Source organism: Nicotiana sylvestris, chromosome 2 (assembly GCF_000393655.2).
Source record: "Nicotiana sylvestris chromosome 2, ASM39365v2, whole genome shotgun sequence".
Lineage (NCBI taxonomy): Eukaryota > Viridiplantae > Streptophyta > Magnoliopsida > Solanales > Solanaceae > Nicotiana > Nicotiana sylvestris.
The window spans coordinates 6401534-6420871 of record NC_091058.1 but is presented as its reverse complement, the minus strand read 5'-3'; the positions used below and the strand labels follow the sequence as shown (position 1 = coordinate 6420871).

Below are 19338 nucleotides of genomic sequence, written 5' to 3'. Positions count from 1 at the left end.
TGATTTTATTGGGGGTTACCTCAATTCCCCTTTGTGAGACCAAAAATCCCAGAAACTTACCCCGAATGCACACTTCTTGGGATTAAGTTTCATATTATACTTCCTCAATATGTCAAAAGTTTCTTGCAGATGTTTAAGGTGGTCACTTGCATTTAAAGATTTAACGAGCATATCGTCTATATAAACTTACATAGTCTTTCCTATTTGTTTTTTCAAATATCTTGTTAACGAGCCGTTGATAAGTGGCTCCAGCATTTTTCAATCCGAATGACATCACATTATAATAATGCTTACCGAAATTCATTATAAACGAAGTCTTTTCCTGATTTTCCGGATTCATCTTGATTTGGTTGTACCCATAATAATTATCGAGGAAACTCATTAACTCGTGTCCGACCGTGGAATCAATCATTTGATCGATATTTTGGTAGTGGGAACGAGTCTTTCGGGCATGCCTTTTAAGATCCTTATAATCTACACACATGCAAAATTTATTGTTATTCTTAGGAACTACTACTACTACATTAGCTAGCCAGTCCGGATACTTTACCTTTCGGATAGATATGATGTTAAGTAAACGGGTTACCTCTTCTTTGACGAATTTATTCCCAACTTCGGCAATAAGACACTTCTTTTGTCTTACCGAAAGTATGTTGGGATCCAATCTTAACTTGTGCATGGTAACCTCCGTCGGGATAACTATCATATCCTCGTGCGACCATGCAAAACAATCGCCATTGAATTTAAGAACTTCGATAAAAGCAAACATGAGTTTCGGGTGCAGTATCGGCCCCAAGTGGAATTTCCTTTCTAGGAATTCCTCGAACAATGCAACTTTTCCAATTCTTCCACCGTGGATTTCGTTGCATCCGTCTTTTCTGGGACTTGGAAATATCTTGGTAACTAATAATGTTCCAACACATCAGTCTCCGGGCTCACTTCTTCTGGTTCGGGAGTAGGTGCCAGCTCCTATAATTGCTACGCCGTATGTTCCTTTCCTATGCTACCACCGACCCTTACTACATGTTGATCCCCCTTTATCTGCTTGATTCCTTCAGGCGTTGAAAATTTCAACACTTGATGATACGTTGAGGGCAAGACTTTCATCTCATGTAACCATGGACTTCCCAGGATGATATTATATCCTATATCATCATCTACTACTTCGAAAAGGGTTGTTTTTGTCACTACCAAACTGATGGGCCGCAACGGGCACCCAGTACCTTACTCAACCGAGTACCTACGTAACGTATCTTTCGTATCATACTATTATAAGTAAATGAGCCACAGAGGCTGTCGTGAGATAAGTAGAATAAAACATGGGGAAATACTCGACATTGGATGCCCAACATGTAATCCAAACTTATACATATAACATACTGGCCTACAAGACCAAAATGAACACTCGTACACTAAACATATGCCGACAAGGCCATACAAGTATCTGTATATATGACATATGTCTACAAGCATCTAAGAGTACATAATTGTCATAAAGGTCGGTACAGGGCCCCGCCATACCAAACAATACACATCTAAATTATACCGACCAAACAAGCAACTCCGGAGCAAATAGAGTGCACCAACATCTTCTACTGAGATGATGGCCTACTTGGAGGACTCTCAACCTGTCTATTTGGACTTGCAGGCATGAAACTCAACGGCCCCAAGCAAAAGAGACGTCAGTACAAATAATGTACCGAGCATGTAAGGAATGAAAATTAGTAAATAATAGACATGAGAGAAACATGGAGTAAAATACTCGACATGTAAGTCTGAATAACTTTGTGAATCATTAATATGTATAATTCTATGCACGTACATAAAAATGTTGTGTCGTGCATAGGTACATGTATTCATAACATCAACAAGCCTCTGAGGACATCTTATCATATCATCTCGGCCATTGTGGGCAAAATCATCAACGTATAGCTGATCAGGTGGTGGTGCGTATATAACATTGTAACCTTTTCCCATATTCCATATACATATAAATACATATATATATATATGCATATATAATGCCATTTGGTCATGGGTCAATGTAAATGAATGCAATGCATGAGAAGTACGTCAATAAAATTCCTCGAATGTCATAAGACCATTATGCCTTTGATTAATATCATAAAGTAAACTTTATCAACTTACGTATTTTCTGAGACCCATAAACAGATGATAGAATAGTATGACACATGGGGAATCAAGAACATAAGCATCTCTAATATTTTTATGAATAGAGTCATTTATGGAAATTGTGCATTTGCTCGTTTCGTTTGTCATATAGATCATACCAAAAGAAAGAAGGGACAACCTTAACATACCTGAACCGATTCTCTTAGCAATCCTTTTGATACACGCCAATTGCAACGAAACACGTAATGATGGATCGAAGTAGGGAAGAATCCGTATGATATTCTTGAGAAATATTTCACTGTACTCTTTTAGAATCGTAAAATTCCGTTGCTATTGTATTAAATAGCCTTAGTATGAAATGATAAAGCAATTACAGTAACTCACATTGCCATGTAGATTAGATGTAAGCATTTCTCCATTTGAAACTTAATGAAGTATCCATGTAGAAATCCAACTAATGTGGAAAGTAGATCCATACGATTTTATGTCCAACTTAATGAAATATCAAACTAATGGAATATTTATCTAGATTTCATGTATGTCATGGTAGATCCATACGATTTCTTTCCTCAATGAATGAAGGAATCTGAAAGGCTCCTTATTATAGTGGTGTGAGCCCCACTTAATAGGGGTTACTTGGCCAAAGACTTTTCCAACTATTGACACCTTTTATGTGAACTTAGTAGTCACCATTTCCCTAAGGCAAGGGCTGCCACGTTAAGTGTCCTTAATCTTTATTCCAATAATTTTAATTTCTTAGCTAATATCCCACCAAAATTATTAAGTAACCCAATCATCCACATAATTATGAATTATCTCAAATTACTTAAAATACTATTCACTTTAGTATGCCTTATACATCTTACTATCATGATTATGTGGTACCTTGTATGGCATTAGTCCATAAATACCGGGTATTATAGCTCGGATCACATTTTATCTCAAATTGACAAACTTCGACGAAGCTCGTTTTCTTCGATTCGCTTTCCCTTTCACCTTCACGAATTTACTTATCACTTGTTTGAAATAGCGTAATACTTATAATCCCAAAATAATCTCATTCCCAAACTTACGTCGATTAATCTTACGACGAAGCTTTAACGTACGAAAATGCGGGATATAACAGTTTTCATTACTCCTTCAGCATTCATGAGCAGTAAAATCTCTCCCTAGGTCGTCATGCTCGCAAGGTTAAATCCGGCTAGTAGCTTTGTGGCCGAAAAAATGCTTCCGTTAAGTTTAGCTTGCTCCAATACTCTCCATTGTATGATATTAGCTGAGCTCCCTAGATCCACTAGAACACGTTTAATCTTAAAATCTAACACATTTAAAGAAATTACTAGTGCATCATTGTCCAGACCGTATATATGGGAGTACACTAGGTTCGTTATTGTTGTTGTACTAGTGCATCATTGTGTGGTAGGAGCAATCTGTTTGCGTCCTCTTCCGTAAAAGTGATACTGTCTTCCTGAAGCCTTTTACTATGAGTTATTTATACTTTCTTCTTCTTTTCTGCCGAGAAGGCAGCCCGGTTAATCTCATTTCCTCTGAAGATCATACTAATTATTTGGTGTGGGGTTCTTCTCCTGCTTTTGAAGGTTCCGCATTGTCTCTGTTACGATCATAATTGTTCTTAGCTCGATCGCTTAAGAATTCTCTGAGGTGACCATTGTTCAATAGTGTTGCCACTTCTCCCTAGAGATATCGACAGTCCACTATCCGGTGGCCATTTGTCCCATGGTATTCATACCATAAGTTGGGATCCCTCTATTCGGTATCAAATCTCATTGGTTGAGGAACTGTGCCTCTTTGATATTTCTCATGCCTGACACTAATTCCACTATATTGACGTTGAAGTTGCATTCCGATAACCTAGGTAAGAAGGATCCCGTGGCCTTGACGTTTCTTTATCCTATAACGGTCTATTATTCCGACCACGATCGGTCCTTTTATCACCGGTGAACTTGTCTGTTGTCCGGAAGCCTCTGCCACGACCTTCGATCCTCTCATAGGGCAAAAACCGGCCCCTTAAAGTTCATCTATCCCTGTCGTAATCATCTTTTGATTTTTTTCTGTTCTTGTACCGTGCTTTGATCGATGATGGGAAACCAACATGATCATATTCGATCCTTATTTTTGACTTTTACCGATTATGGACATTCCCCAAGTCGTTGCTTGAAACTCAAGCAGGCTTTCCTTCAATTTCATGGAGGCGTCTAAACTTCTCGGATTTAGTCCTTTGGTGAATACTTCAGCTGCCCATTCATCCGGGACAGATGGGAGTAACATTCTTTCCTTATGGAATCGAGTAACGAACTCCCGTAATAACTCGGACTCTCCTTGTGCAATCATGAATATGTCGGCTTTCCGCGCTAGTACTTTTCTGGCCCCGGCCTTAAAGAAAGAATTCGCGAGCATTTCAAAGGAGTCTATGGAATGCTTAGGTAACAGTGAATACCACGTCAAAGCTCCCGTCGTGAGAGTTTCTCTGAATTTCTTTAACAACACAAATTCAATTTTGTGGGAAGCTAGATCATTTCCTTTTATCGCCGTTGTGTAGGTGGTAATATGCTCATGTGGATCTAAAGTTCCGTCATATTTTGGTACTTTAGGCATTTTAAACCGCTTCGAAATTAGTTCTGGTGCATCACTCGGCTTGTACTGTAATTGAGTATACTTATTGGAATCTGGGCCCTTCAATACTGGCGGTGCACCTAGGATTTGGTCCATACAGGAGTTTACTTCCCTCACAAACCACAAAAGTTCATTCTTGAAAGGATCATCCTCGTTATTGAGACCAGATCCACTCCCCCAGCCTCGTCGGGGCCAACTTTACCTCTGAGAGTGTTGATGTCGACCCTCTGCGTTGTTTGGTTTATGGGAACACCGGGGGGAATTTGATCTCGCCTGTTTGCATAATTCGAAGCCCCTGACAGCGCATGTTTTAACTCTATCATAACCTTGTCTTGCCGCATGAGATGGACTAGAATGATCACTTGTTGCTTTTGCAAGACCTTTACCGCGTTGACGACATTCTCCTCATCAGCATCATCGGGAGTCGTCTCCCGAACATGTCGAGGATACTGCCTGTCATGCACCGGTGTGGAGTCACTCCCCTCGTTGTGGGTGTTACTGATTGAGTCCTCGAAGTGAGGTTGTTCTCCTCGAACCTCGGGGTTGTTAATAACATTATCTGCCATTTCTTATGATTTTTTCTAAGACAAAATAATCAAAGGACGTTAGTAAAAAAAGCAATGATCAATTTATTTGCAATGTTGTATAGGCCCCATGGTGGGCGCCAAACTGTTTACTCGTAAAACGGTAAAAGTTGAATTTATACGTGGTTTCTAGATAAGTGAGCTAGTTTGATCCTGAAAATAATGGAATAAATAAAGAATTAAGCAATACTTAGCCTTAAAATGTAGATGAAACAACAAAAATGACAGTTATGAGAACAAGATTTTGGGGCACAACGATAATAAAGCCAGAAAGCAAGAAAATATTGTTGTATTATGCTTTGAATAGAATGTAGTGTAAGTTTTTCAGAAAAATCGTGTCCTCTACAATGATAATTGAGTTTACTACTTATAGTGGTGTCTAGGGAAGGAGGTCGTAGGATCGTGCCCTCCTTTAATGTCAATTATGAGGGTCATTGATGAAAATGTAACGGTGGACATAAATGCCAAATTCTTTGTAACATGCCGTTGCTCTTAATGCTGTAGAATATTCTTTATTAAATGCTACCGAGCGCAAGATATTTAATTTTTTCCGGTGACAAGCGGAATATCTATGTTCGGTCTTCGGCCATTCTCGTCATGGGTTCTACGTGTCCTTCCTCTAGATGACCAGGTGTCATATCATATTTTACCCTATACACAAGATCGATGGTTAAACCATGTGTTTTCACTTTCTACTAGTTAAGTAATTCTAGTAGTTCAACAAAGGGCCAAAATAAAATAGGCCGTTCATAATTTCGTCACTGTCAGCAGGACTGTACAACCCGCCAAGCGCTAAAAAGTTCAAATTACTTTCCCGCCTTGTCGAACAAGTAGCTCCCTAAGTCCCGCCAAATCAAACATTAGTAAACAGTTCCTCCCTCTCTTTCTCTCTCTGTCTCTCTCTCTCTTCAACGCCGCTCTCATTCCATCCTTTTACAGCTCCCATACAGCAACTCGTGTGTTGTACTCCTCTCCAAAAGAAGAAAAATTCAGAGACGGATGTTATTGGGTGAGAGAATTACTATATCATTGTGTTGTTAGGGTTTGAGGTCAAAACACGCCTCATTCAGCAAAAAATAGACAAATTAATATTCAAAGACCTGTAAGATGGATGCATCCAAGCATCAATCTTTCTTCCAAGACATCAATTCAAGGGAGCTTAATGGATACAGAGGTTTGCCCCAAAAATCGCTTCTTGATTGACAGTAATTTCTTATATTCACATTAATCTAATTACAAATTCTTGTGGTTTTCATCTACGTGTGTATCTCCAGTTAAACGACGACCCTATATCAGTCACAAATCGTCTGATTTCAACGAAATTGGAGCTCTGGTAGTTGATCACAACGGCTTCACGCCACCTCCAATGGCCCTCTCTTTCTGCAAGGTTGAAAACAATCTTTATCTCTCACTGAGTGTCCATAGAGTAAAACTTTTGTTTAACCTTAAAATGCTTGTTAATTCTTAACAAATTCCGTAAATTATACAAGCTGGTATTTTATTGCAGACAAGTAAAAACTCGCATATTGTAGCTGTGGCTTACGAGGGTGGCTACCTTGGCTTGTTTAACACTCGGGTCAAATTTCTTTCTTCTTCTACTCACCGGCAAAATGCAGGTAAAAAGATCAATTTTATAGTTGAGACACAAAATTTAGCTTTTCACCTTATATTTTTTGGGGGAATTTTTAATGAATATTTTGCAATTTCCAGAAAAAGCTAAGGTGTCAGAGTGGGCTGCTCATGATAATGCCATATTTGATGTATGTTGGATCAAGGTACATTTCAGCTCCCTACATTTTAGAGGCTATTTTAGTATCTAAATTTACTTCATGTGCTCCCAATACTGCACTATATGAAATTGATGCAACTGAAATGCAATTTCGGAAAACCAAAAAAGATCAGGTCCGGGGAAAATTGTTTGGGGCAATGATTGTTAAGCGGTCTTGAGGGGTTTCGATGCACTGTTTGAATGTTCAACCAAGAACAAATAACATCTATGCATTTTATTTGTGTGCATGAGTTACATACAAGATTGATGGATCAGTAATGGATCTTAGTGCAAAACAAGATTTCCAGTATCGCCATCAACCGTCATTAGTTTTTTTCCAGGAGAAAAAACTGAAGTTATTACTTTTGATTCGAAGAAATAAACTGTTTCAAAGCATAATTAGTGTTGAAGACCACTAAAAATATATAATAGGTTCCCCTTTCTAATAGTGTTATAGCAGGGAAAAGTTCTTGATTGGAGCTTCATCATCACCCTTCAGTAAATAATTTTCATTTTTGGCTCAAGGAAATGTTGAGTGTCGAAGACTAACTTGAGCAAATAAAGGTGTTCCATTCTTAACAACTTAATCTTTTAGATAAGATGACTCACACAATACAACAAAGTGGAAGCTACAGGAACCAATTTATGGGTTGAAATGTGTTAAACAAGTTAGAACATGAACTAGAGAATCTTCTTTGGTTTTGACATGTTTAGCATCTATTTTCTTTTTTGAATTTTCTAAACTATTTTTGGAATATTTGTTCCATATTAAAGATGATACTATTTGATTTTATTTGCAGGAAGATACCAGTATCTTAACAGCTTCAGGTGATCAAAGTGTGAGTCATATATTTCACTTCTTTTCCTGTAATAACTAATTGGTTTTATTCATCTTTCGCAAATCTTTCTATGCACTCAAAGAACAAAGCCATGTTAACAAAATGTCAAAAAACCAATAGATATTTGATCGTTTGAATGCTGTACTCGTATAATTAACACATTTTCATGATGAATTCGAGCAGATAAAGGTATGGGATGCACAAGGAAAGCAATGTGTGAGAGCACTAATGGGTCACACTGGGAGTGTGAAATCCGTTTGTCCTCATCCTACAAATCATGGTAGGTTTGAGGTCTTCTATTTTTCTTTCTGAAGCCATTGTTTCTATACATTCTTTACCAAAAGACATCATATGCCATCATTTTCATGCGTTATTTTTTTGGTTGATGCAGATATTATTGCTTCTGGTGCCAGAGATGGGTCTTTTGCCCTTTGGGACTTGAGGTGCTCTGACAGTAGCAGTGAAAACCTTTGCATACCGTAAGTACAGTGTTATCCTCACATGACAGTGGAATGAGGATTCAAGATTGCATGCCTTTCAATTGTTAGAACAAGTAGGGACAAGTATTTTTGTTTATCACTAAAAAAAAAAGAAGTATTATGGTTCTTCTATCAAGCATGACCATTTGAAGAGATATGTTCACTTAGCAGCTCCAAACATCACTCCAAATTATTTTCTGCATTTAGGTCAATTGCTACCGTCCATGAGGCTCACATGTCTCCTCATCAGAGGAGAACCAGACGTGGAAAGGTTAGTCCTATAATCAGTACTTTCAAAGACTCAGTTCTGCATATTTTCATATGGTCAGTACTGTTCTTACTGGGCACAACTATTTCAGGCTTCCCCCGTGAGCATTACATCAATTCTTTACCTAAAAGACGAGCTCTCCATAGCTAGTGCTGGAGCAGTTGACAGGTGACTGAGAAAGCTTGCCATGCTTTTCAAATTAATCATGCAAGTTGCAATTCAGCCATGGATTCATTGTGCGATTATGCCTTTTTCTCCATAAATTTCAGCGTCATAAAGTTCTGGGATACAAGGAATCTCAAATGTCCTATTATTCAGGCATGCCCTCATCCTGAGGTGTCAATTCAGAAGGTAATAATAAATGTTCCATTTCCAATGAGTGATTTCTAGAGTATTCAATTCCTTTAGTGTCTTCACTGTCCCTCAGACACATACAACAATGTTAATCTTGCTTAAGATATAATCTGGCTGTGACCTTGTTGCTACTGATGTTGAGTTTGTTAGGCTTGGTTGTAGTTCAGAGGGTCCAATTTGTTGAAAATTCAGAAATCCTTGATGTGGTTGATACCAACTTTCTCTCTTGTTGTTCAGGGAAAGCGATTCCATGGAGTATCTAGTTTGTCTCAAGACTTAAATGGAGTGTTTATTTCTGCATCATGCATGGACAGCAGGTATTCTAGTTCTTTGATTAGCATCTTTCAGCTTGGTGTATGTTCTTCCTTTTCTATACTAGAACACACTCTGCGTTGTAAGTAATGCTTAGCTAGAAATCAGAGATTTCTAGATTATATGTGCCCTATGCATTCTCAGGAAGAGCAACTTTCTCCAGATATGAAAACCTATAGTAAGTTTCATTGCTATGCAAAATGCTGATACTCTTTCTCTCGCTTTTGCTGTTCTCTTTCAGAATCTACCTCTATAATGTACTTCAGGCAGATAAAGGGCCAGTAAAAACTTTCGAAGGATGCAAAATAGAATCATTTTTTGTCAAGGTTAGTGCTGTTCTAATTCTGCTACTTATAACTTGGACCGTTTTTTATGCAAGTTAACTGAAAAAGCCTTGATTTGAATGTAATTGCAGTCAGCTCTAAGTCCTGATGCAGCTCATATTCTCAGTGGTTCCAGTGATGGAAGTGCCTACGTATGGCAGGTCAGTTTTTTCAAATATAAAAGTTCTCACTGGAGTTTTCTCTACATGGTGTTAACTCATCAGCTCAATGAATTAGGTAAACAAACCTCTTGAAGATCCGATTATGTTGAAAGGTCATGATGGAGAAGTTACAGCACTAGATTGGTAAGTTTGTCAATGCTATAGATTCTACCCTAGTTTACCTATAAAATCCAACCTAACTTTTGAGAACTAAACTGCTACAGGTGCACATCAGAAACGGGTAAAGTTGCTACAACATCAGATGATTTCACAGTAAGTTGTCGAGAAATGTAGCATGTTTCCATGATCGAAATGTTGGATAAATGAACTAGATCCATTCCAAGTACATGAATTTACCTATTTCATGAACTATAAAAACTTAATGTATTAGTCTTAAGATGCATGCCTTGTTTATTCATGAATGATAGAATAGAGAAAATCTCAGAATTAAATTAAGGCACATGTACTAGATTAGGTACTTGTTAGAAAAATTCCTACAAATACCTAGGTACCACAGCTATTTTATTTAAGCCAAGTCACAAGAAGCAAAGAAAAAACTTTCCAAAATGGAGTGCTCATCCTCTCCAAAGTTTCTTATATGTGAGAACTCAGAATTCTTGAAGGCCAAGAGATTTTCAATCAAACCTTTTCTCTTGCAAAATTTTGTAATCCTTGCTTTTTGATGTTTGAGTTTGACGATGTTAATAATGTATTATTCCTATCAAATCTGTGGCAGGTGCGCTTTTGGAACATCCACAGCAGTTGTTACTCAAACACAAGATCTCCATCATCCATCCGAAGGAGAGTAGCAGCACTTTCTTGTATGCAACATCGGAAGCTGTTTTCAGATGAAAAACCAGCCAGCATCAAGAATGACTCTACTAACTGCGAGTCAAACTTGACATGTCATCAAGAATTGCCTGATCCTATTACCATCCCTGAAATGAGTACTCCAGTATCAAAGAAGAAAAAACATTTACCAGGTTTTGAACTTCAAGAAAACTTTGAGAAAACTCCAGAAGCTACAAAGAGAAGCCCTTCTTCTGTTCTGACTCCCCCTTCCTCTTTGAGGAAAACAATCAGAGATTACTTTGTAGTCACACCTTCAGGCTTACACAGTCAATGACAGAACCTGTAGCTTGAAGAATTTAACTTTCTAGCCTACACATAACAAACAGGTTCAGATAGTTCCCTTTATGATCCTTACTTGGTGAAGTTCGTTCAAAGACTTTTGATTAGCCTCAAGTTTTCCATCACCTACCTTTTTTCTATATCCAAGAGTAAAACGAAATACATTATTGAAAGATCCAAAAAAATACTGTAAATAGAGTGAATTCTTTGTGTATAGATGTTTTTTTTTTTTTTTTAATCTCTAGTGGGATTTGTATTCATTTTTCGGTCACATGTCTAAGTTGCCGAAGTTTAAATGAGCTGAGATAAGACTTGTTTTCTAAACTTGATCCAATGAGTTGAACTCAAAATGACTCATCAAATTATTGGGTCAAAATAGGAGGAAATGAGCTGATCCCTTTACTATATAGCCTATAAACTCTGGTGAATGTTGAGGATCGAAATATCCTACTTGTTTTTTTGCTTCATTTTGTTTACCCACTTGGTGATTGGTAACTCTAGTTAATTTACCTTATCAAAAAAGTGATTGGTAACTCTAGCTTTTCGAAGAGGAAGGGGCATTTGGTTACTTTTCAAAATGCAGTAGCGAAGACTCATATTGACTATCTCCTTCCCAGGAGGTGTGACAGAGGGTTGTGCAAGGGCTGCAAGGTGATTCCGAGTGAGATACTCGCGACGCAGTATAGACTCTTGGTGATAGATGTTGGTATTAGGTTAAAGAGGAGGATACGGTCTGCTAGAGAAAAACCAAGAATAAGGTGGGGAGCCTTGACTAAGGATAAAGCCCAAGAGTTAGAGTGGCGGTTGTCGGCTATGGGAGCTTGAAGGAGCAGTGGGGACGCGAACACTATGTGGTCAGCGACAACAGACTGTATAAGAGAGGCGGCAAGAGGGGTGTTAGGGGTCTCAACCGGTGTCTCTGGTGGGCACAAAGGAGACTGGTGGCGGAATGAAGTGCTCCAAGATAAAATGGAAGCGAATAAGGTGGCGTACCTGAAGTTAGTGGGGAGCATAGGTGAGGAGGAGAGGCGAACGTGCATGGAGAGATATAAGGTAGCTAGGAAGGAAGCTAAACTGTTGGTCACAAAGGCTAAGACTGCGGCTTATGGTCATATGTACGAGGAACTGGGGGAAAAAGGCGGGGAGAAGAAGTTATTCCGGCTGGCCAAGTTGAGAGAGAGGAAGGCTCGAGATTTGGACTAAGTGAGATGCATCAAGGACGAAGATGGTAGAGTACTGATGGAAGATGCCCAGATTAAGAAGAGATGACAGACTTACTTTCATAGACTTCTGAATGAAAAAGGGGATTGGGATATTGTGCTAGGCGAATTAAAGTATTTCGAGAGTCACCGTAACTTTGGGCCCTGCAAGCATATCAAGATTGAGGAGGTCGTGAGAGCTATGCGTAAGATGAGTAGGGGCAGAGCGACCGGGCCAGACGAGATTCCGGTGGAATTTGGAAGTGTGTAGGGAGAGCAGGTTTGGAGTGGTTGACTGGGTTGTTTAATGTTATTTTTAAGTCGAAGAGGATGCCGGATGAGTGGATGTGGAGTACGGTGGTTTCATTGTATAAGAACAAAGGTGATATCCAGAGTTGTAACAATTATAGAGGTATCAAATTACTGAGTCATACCATGAAAGTATGAGAGAGGGTGGTTGAAGCGAGGGTAAGGATGACAGTGTCTGTATCCGACAACTAGTTCGGGTTCATGCCGGGTCATTCTACCACAGAAGCTATACACCTTATTAGGAGGTTGGTGGAACTGTACAAAGAGAGAAACAATGATCTGCACATGGTGTTTATTGACATAGAGAAAACGTATGACAAGGTTCCTAGAGAAGTTCTCTGGAGATGCTTGGAGGCAAAAGGTGTGTCGGTTCCCTATGTTATGGCGATTAGGGACATGTATGATGGGGCTAAGACTCAGGTTAGAACAGTAGAAGGCGACTCTGAGCATTTTCCGGTTGAAATGGGGTTACACCAAGGCTCTGCGCTTAGTCCGTTCTTATTCGCCTTGGTGATGGATGCGTTAACAAACCATATTCAAGGGGAGGTGCCATGGTGCATGCTATTCACCAATAACATAGTTTTGATTGATAAGTCACGGGCCGATGTTAACGATAGGCTGGAAGTTTGAAGATAGGCTCTTGAGTCTAAGAGTTTCAAGCTGAGCGGAACGAAGACGGAATACCTGGAGTGTAAGTTTAGTATTGAGCCGGTGGAAGTGGGTGTGGATGTGAGGCTAGAATCACAGGTTATCCCTAGTAGAGGCAGTTTCAAGTACCTTGGGTCGGTTATCCATGGAGGATGGGAGATCGACGAGGATGTCACACACCGTATTGGGGTAAGATAGATGAAGTGGAGGTTAGCATCCGGAGTCTTGTGTGACAAGAGAGTGCCAACGATACTCAAAGTCAAGTTCTATACAACGGTGGTTAGACCGGCCATGATGTATGTGGCTGAATGTTGGCCTGTTAAGAACTCACATATCCAAAAGATAGAAGTAGTAGAAATGAGGATGTTGAGGTGGATGTGCGTGCACACTAGGATGAATAAGATTAGGAATGATGATATTTGGGAGAAGGTGCACGTGGCTCCAATTGATGACAAGATGCGAGAAGCGAGACTCAAATGGTTCAGGTATGTACAGAGGAGAAGCCCAGATGCTCCAGTAAGGAGGTGTGGGCGGCTGGTTGTGGAGGGCACAAGAAGAGGTAGAGGGCAACCTAAGAAGTATTGGGAGAGGTGATCAGGCAGGATATGACGAGGTTTCAGATTTCCGAGGACATGACACTTGATAGAGAATTGTGGAGGTCGAGTATTACGGTTGTAGGCCAGGAGGTAGTTGAGTCTTGCCTTACTTTGTACCTTTTTGAGCCTAGTCTAGTAGGGTTTTTGTCTAAGATAGCTAGTGATAATGTCGTATCTTACTATTTTCTCTTTTCGGTGCAAGACCTATTTACTAGCCATCGTTTTTGCTTTGCATTTTTCTTTTGCTTTTTATCTCTATAGTGAAACTAATATTGTCCCTTTTTGTCTTTTTATTTGTTTTGAGCCGAGAGTCTTTCGGAAATAACCTTTTTACTCCTTAGGGGTAGGGGTAAGGTCTGCGTACACACTACCTTCCCAGACCCCCACTCGTGGGATTATACTGGGTTGTTGTTGTTGTTGTTTGTTTACCCACTTTTAACTTGACACTATTATTTAGGAAATAGTTGAACAACAACATACCCAATGTGATCTCACAGGTGAAGTCTAGGGAGGGTAGATACCCCTAACTTGTGTAAGATAGAGATTGTTTCCAATAGACGCTCCGCTCAAGAAAATTGTTTCCAAAACAAGTTTAAAAAGTAAATACAAGAATAAAAAGAGCTACAATGAAAATACTATAAAAAATATAAGAAAATTACTGACAGTAAAATGTGATCACTCTCTCTGTCGTGTCGAAAAAGATGGTCCAAAACTTTCTTCTCTTTTAGCAAGAAAAGAAACCATGATGAATTTTTCATTTAAACTAAGAATATTTACTATTGACTCTGCATGCGCAAAGTTCTTTACATCATGCCTCTAAATTTTCGCATAAAAGACGCAACTTTAGGAATTGGGATCAATGTTAGGATTGAAAAATTATTAATTTCATTCTTAGGCTTGTCAAAAAAAAAAAAACTTAATCATTTGCCACTTTATTCTTTTTCCCTCTAAAATATTGCTGAAGCACTTAAATAAAGTTGCCCGTGAACTCTTGAATTGATGCCATGTCAACAGGCTATGGTCTGTCTACCAAAAGCATAGTATTCATTATGCAATAATAAACAAATTACAAGGGACCAAAATTTAATGAATTGAAAATATTATTGTACCAATGGTCTATACTTTATACTATTTTAATTTTATAATACACTTCTAAGGACCAATAATCTGTTCCCTAATCATTATAAGCACATATATTTGACTTTTAGCTTATTAATTATTCTTTCTGCAACCCCTTTACTCCGTGATTGATCATTTAATTGCAATCTAACATGCAATAGTAGAGCAGTTACTCAAAGAATCTTAGCACTGAGCATGCTATATACTTTCTATTATTTATTAGCAGTTCTAGAATTTTCAAAGAGCTTGAGAATCTGACATTAGTACTTTCTATTAATTTATGAGCTAAAGGTACGTGTATATATATATATATATATATATAGTCAGAGCTCTCTATAACGCCATCCTTATATAACAACACATCACTATAAAAGTCAAGTTATTAAAGCTAGCCACAGGGAAGCCATTAGAGAGCTCCAAGCTGTTAGTGAAGAAGAGGAAGATTCTAGAGAGAGAAAAACTGTAAGATTCTCATTCGGACCATTAACCGTATGTACAGTAAATGTGAATATATACTTATGCACTCAACTAACTAACTAACACTTTACACATGTGCTAATTAACTATTCTAACTACTTCTAGAAGTGTATATTTTAAATATCTTACTGTACAAACACTAATCTCTACACTCCCCCTCAAGTTGAGAATGAAAAATATTTTTCATTCCCAACTTGGAAACCAAAAAAGCATGTTGACGATGCCCCAATGCCTTTGTCAAAATATTAGCTGGCTGTTCTTGAGTGGCTTATATGTGTTGTCCTTATTAGCCCTTCTTGTATCTTCTCTCTGATGAAATGACAGTCAATATCAATGTGTTTTGTTCTTTCATGATATATGGGGGTGACACCAATCTGTAAAGCATCCTTATTGTCACAATAGAGGTCCATAGGTAGTTTCACACTAACTCCCAGTTCTTTCATCAGTCCATTCAACCATGTTAGCTCAGCTACAGTGTGAGCCATACTCTTGTATTCTGCTTCAGCTGAACTTCTGGATATGGTATTTTGCCTCTTTGCCTTCCATGAGATCAGTAAGGATCCCAGCTTGACACAAAAGCCTGTTATTGACTTTCTGGACATGGGACAAGAGGCCCAATCGGAGTCACAGAACGCCTCTATCTTCTTTTTGCCTCTACTTGACATTAGTAGCCCAAGACCTGGTTGTTTCTTAATGTATCTCACTATGTGCAAAGCAGCTTCATAGTGAGATGCCTTTTGCACTGAATATGCAATATCTGGCCTAGTGATGGTTAAGTACAACAATTTGCCAATGAGTCTCTGGAAGCTGTTTCTGTCCTGTAATGGTTCATCTGCACCAGCTTTCTATACACATTCATCATACTCTGTACTTGTTAGCTTCAGGTTCTGTTCCATAGGTGTGTCTTTAGGCTTTGCTCATGACAACCATGCTTCTGATATCATCTCTAGAGCATATTTCCTTTGAGACATTAGAATGCCTTCTTCAGATCTGGCAAACTCCATTCCTAGAAAGTATCTAAGCTCTCCAAGATCCTTCAATTTGAAACTTTTATGAATGGCAGTTTTAACTTGATGTATTTCTTCCAAGTCATTACCTGTGACAAACAAGTCATCTACATATACAAGGATAAGCACAAACTTGTTATAGTGATCCTAGTAAACATGGAATAATCATGTTTGCTCTGCTGAAAGCCTAAGGATAATAAAGCCTGTGTCAGCTTCGCATTCCATTGTCTAGAGGCTTGTTTTAAGCCATATAAGGATTTGAGTAGTCTACACACCTTATACTCCCCCTGACTATTAAATCCCTGAGGCATAGTCATATACACTTCCTCAGCAAGATCTCCATTGAGAAAAACATTATGCACATCTATTTGGTACACAAGCTAATGTCTAAGGGTAGCAACAACTATAACAGTTCTTACTGTGGTCATCTTGGCCACATGGGAAAAAGTATCATGAAAGTCAATTCTTTCTTGTTGGGTGTAACCCTTAGCAACCAATCTAGATTTAAACCTCTCTACAGAACCATCAGCATTATACTTGATTTTATAGACCCATTTACAACCTATGAGGACCTTACTAGGTGGCAAGTCAACCACATCCCAAGTATGATTTTGTTCTAAGGCTTCAATCTCAAGATTCATAGACCTAATCCATCTATCATCTTTAATGGCTTGTGAGTAAGAAGTAGGTTCAATATCAGCTGAGAAAGAATCAAGAAAAGGCTGGAAGTGAGTAAGAAGATGAGAGTAAGAAACAAAGTGATTAATAGGATAAATACAAGCATTAGAGGTGGATGGTAAAGGAGGGTGAATGTAATCAGTCAACCAAATAGATAGTTTAAGGGTTCTGCCAGATTTTCTGGGTAATAAGGAATCAGTAGGAGGATTAAGAGGAGTATTAGATGGAAGAGAAGCAGCAGGTAAACCACTAGGTGGAAGAGAAGTATGAGGATCAGGAGAAGGAATATGTGAACTGCTGGATTAAGCATGATCATTAGGAAGGGCAATGATGTCACTGGGGATAGAATTATGGTTGGATGCTGGAAGTGGCAGAGGATCAGAATTAGGACAGATAGAAGAAGAAATAGAAGATGGATCAGAAGTAGCAAGAAACTTATTCCTAGGATGTTTGAATGGATATTGATTTTCATGAAATACAACATCCCTGCTAACTATGAACTTATTGGCTTCAATATCATATATTCTATATCCCTTTTGAGCAGTAACATAGCCCATAAAGACACCAGTGATAGATTTAGGAGTGATTTTATCATGAAAATCAGGTTTTATGGCATAACATAGGCATCCTAAGGTTCTAATGTGGGAAAAAGCAGGAGGTTTACCATGAAAAATCTCATAAGGTGATTTTTCATGCGGAACAACACTTGGCAACCTATTGATAATATAAGTAGTAGTAAGAATGCAATCCTCTCAGAACATCAAGCGTATGTTAGCCTGAAACCTTAAGGCCCTTCCTACTTCTAGGATATGTCTGTGTTTCCTTTCCACAACACCATTTTATTGTGGAGTGTGAACACATCTACTCTGATGAATGATTCTTTTAGTTTTGAAAAGATTAGAGCAGAGGGTATTAAAGAACTCGTGTCCACTATCTGATCTAAAGGCTTTAACAGTGGTTGAGAACTGATTTTTAACAAGGTGCAGAAATTCAGTTAAAATGACATACACATCACTCTTTAATCCATTGTAAGTATAGACTCTATATGGACCCCACACATCCATATGTACAAGTTGAAAAACACAATTAGATTTGGAAGTACTAATAGAGAAAGGTAGCCTAGTTTGTTTAGCTAGTGGGCATACAGGACAACGATAAGTAGAAATGCAGGATAACTGTTTATTCAGATCAGGGATTTTTTTTAATACTGCAATGGGTGCATGACCCAACCTTTAGTGCCAAATTACACTGGAATTTGACTGAACTGAAGCAGACACATGATTAGAGGTAGAAATAGTAACAGGTGTTGAGGGATTGAGGATGTAGAGACCACCCTTGAGTTTACCAATCCCCTTCACCATGCCACTGAAGAGGTCCTGAAAGACATAAAAATCAGGATAGAAATGAACTGAGCTGTTTAACTCTTTTGTATATCTAGAAACAGAGAGTAGATTAAAATGAAATTCAGGAACATAAAGAATATCATAAAGAACTTCTAAATTGGGCAAGGTACATGGTCACATATAGGTAACTTTAGTATTATTTCCATTTGGCAATTGTACATTAGGTGATTTAAGTTCAGGTACAGGGTATACTGATGATAGTAAATGTAAGGTAGAAACTATGTGATCAGAAGCCCCAGTATCTATAATCCAAGGATCTTGGTTAGTGGTAGAATTACCTGCCATATTGGCTGAGGTTGCATGTCCTTTTTCCTTATTCAGCAGGTTGATAATTTGTTGATACTGTTCAGCAATAAAAGGTTGGACAGTTGGTACATCATTCCTATGCAGTCCAGTGTTAATCTCCTCTCCAACAGTCACATTATGTGCTACAGTTGCTGATTGTTAATATGGTTCGTTTCTCCTATTGTTGAACTTGAATCCAGGAGGATATCCAATTAATTTGTAGCATCTTTCCTTTGTATGGCCTTTCATTTTACAGTAATCACAGTACACCCCATCATTTCTTTTAGGTTTAACATTGAAGGCATTAGCAGAGGTTAGTGCAACATGGTCAATATCCACAAGAGCACTTCCTAATATTCCACTCTGTATTGCTAAACCATTGTTCTTTCTCTGACTTTCTTCCTAAATAATCATGGAGTATGCTTGATCAAGAGAGGGAGTTGGATGCATCATGAGAATTTGGCTCCTTTGTGATGCATAAGTGTCATTTAATCCCATAAAAAATTTTATGAGTTACTGTTGGCGTAGGAATTCAATAAATGGTCCCGATTTATCACAATCACAAGGTTCTAGAATCAAAGACTCAAATTCATCCCACAAATCATTTAGGTTTGAGAAATATACTGATACA

The 19338-nt window shown here is 38.4% G+C and overlaps 3 protein-coding genes across 3 annotated transcripts; all 3 read left to right on the top strand.

The window, feature by feature from the left end:
- Positions 1 to 6231: 6231 nt before the first annotated feature.
- On the top strand, positions 6232 to 11418 carry LOC104218038 (uncharacterized). Its single transcript, XM_009768440.2, has 16 exons — positions 6232 to 6525; positions 6626 to 6738; positions 6859 to 6967; positions 7062 to 7126; positions 7920 to 7958; positions 8142 to 8238; positions 8350 to 8437; positions 8645 to 8708; positions 8797 to 8873; positions 8975 to 9056; positions 9297 to 9376; positions 9613 to 9697; positions 9787 to 9855; positions 9932 to 9999; positions 10080 to 10128; positions 10592 to 11418. Exons 1-16 carry the CDS (start codon positions 6459 to 6461, stop codon positions 10979 to 10981), a joined length of 1542 nt encoding a protein of 513 aa, XP_009766742.1. The 5' UTR covers positions 6232 to 6458; the 3' UTR covers positions 10982 to 11418.
- Positions 11419 to 11835: 417 nt separating this feature from the next.
- Positions 11836 to 12189, top strand: LOC138882261 (uncharacterized). The gene has a single exon (XM_070162795.1). It carries the CDS (start codon positions 11836 to 11838, stop codon positions 12187 to 12189), a length of 354 nt encoding a protein of 117 aa, XP_070018896.1.
- Positions 12190 to 12695: 506 nt separating this feature from the next.
- LOC138882258 (secreted RxLR effector protein 78-like) lies at positions 12696 to 13124 on the top strand. The gene has a single exon (XM_070162790.1). The coding sequence runs from the start codon at positions 12696 to 12698 to the stop codon at positions 13122 to 13124; it is 429 nt and encodes a 142-aa protein (XP_070018891.1).
- Positions 13125 to 19338: the final 6214 nt, after the last annotated feature.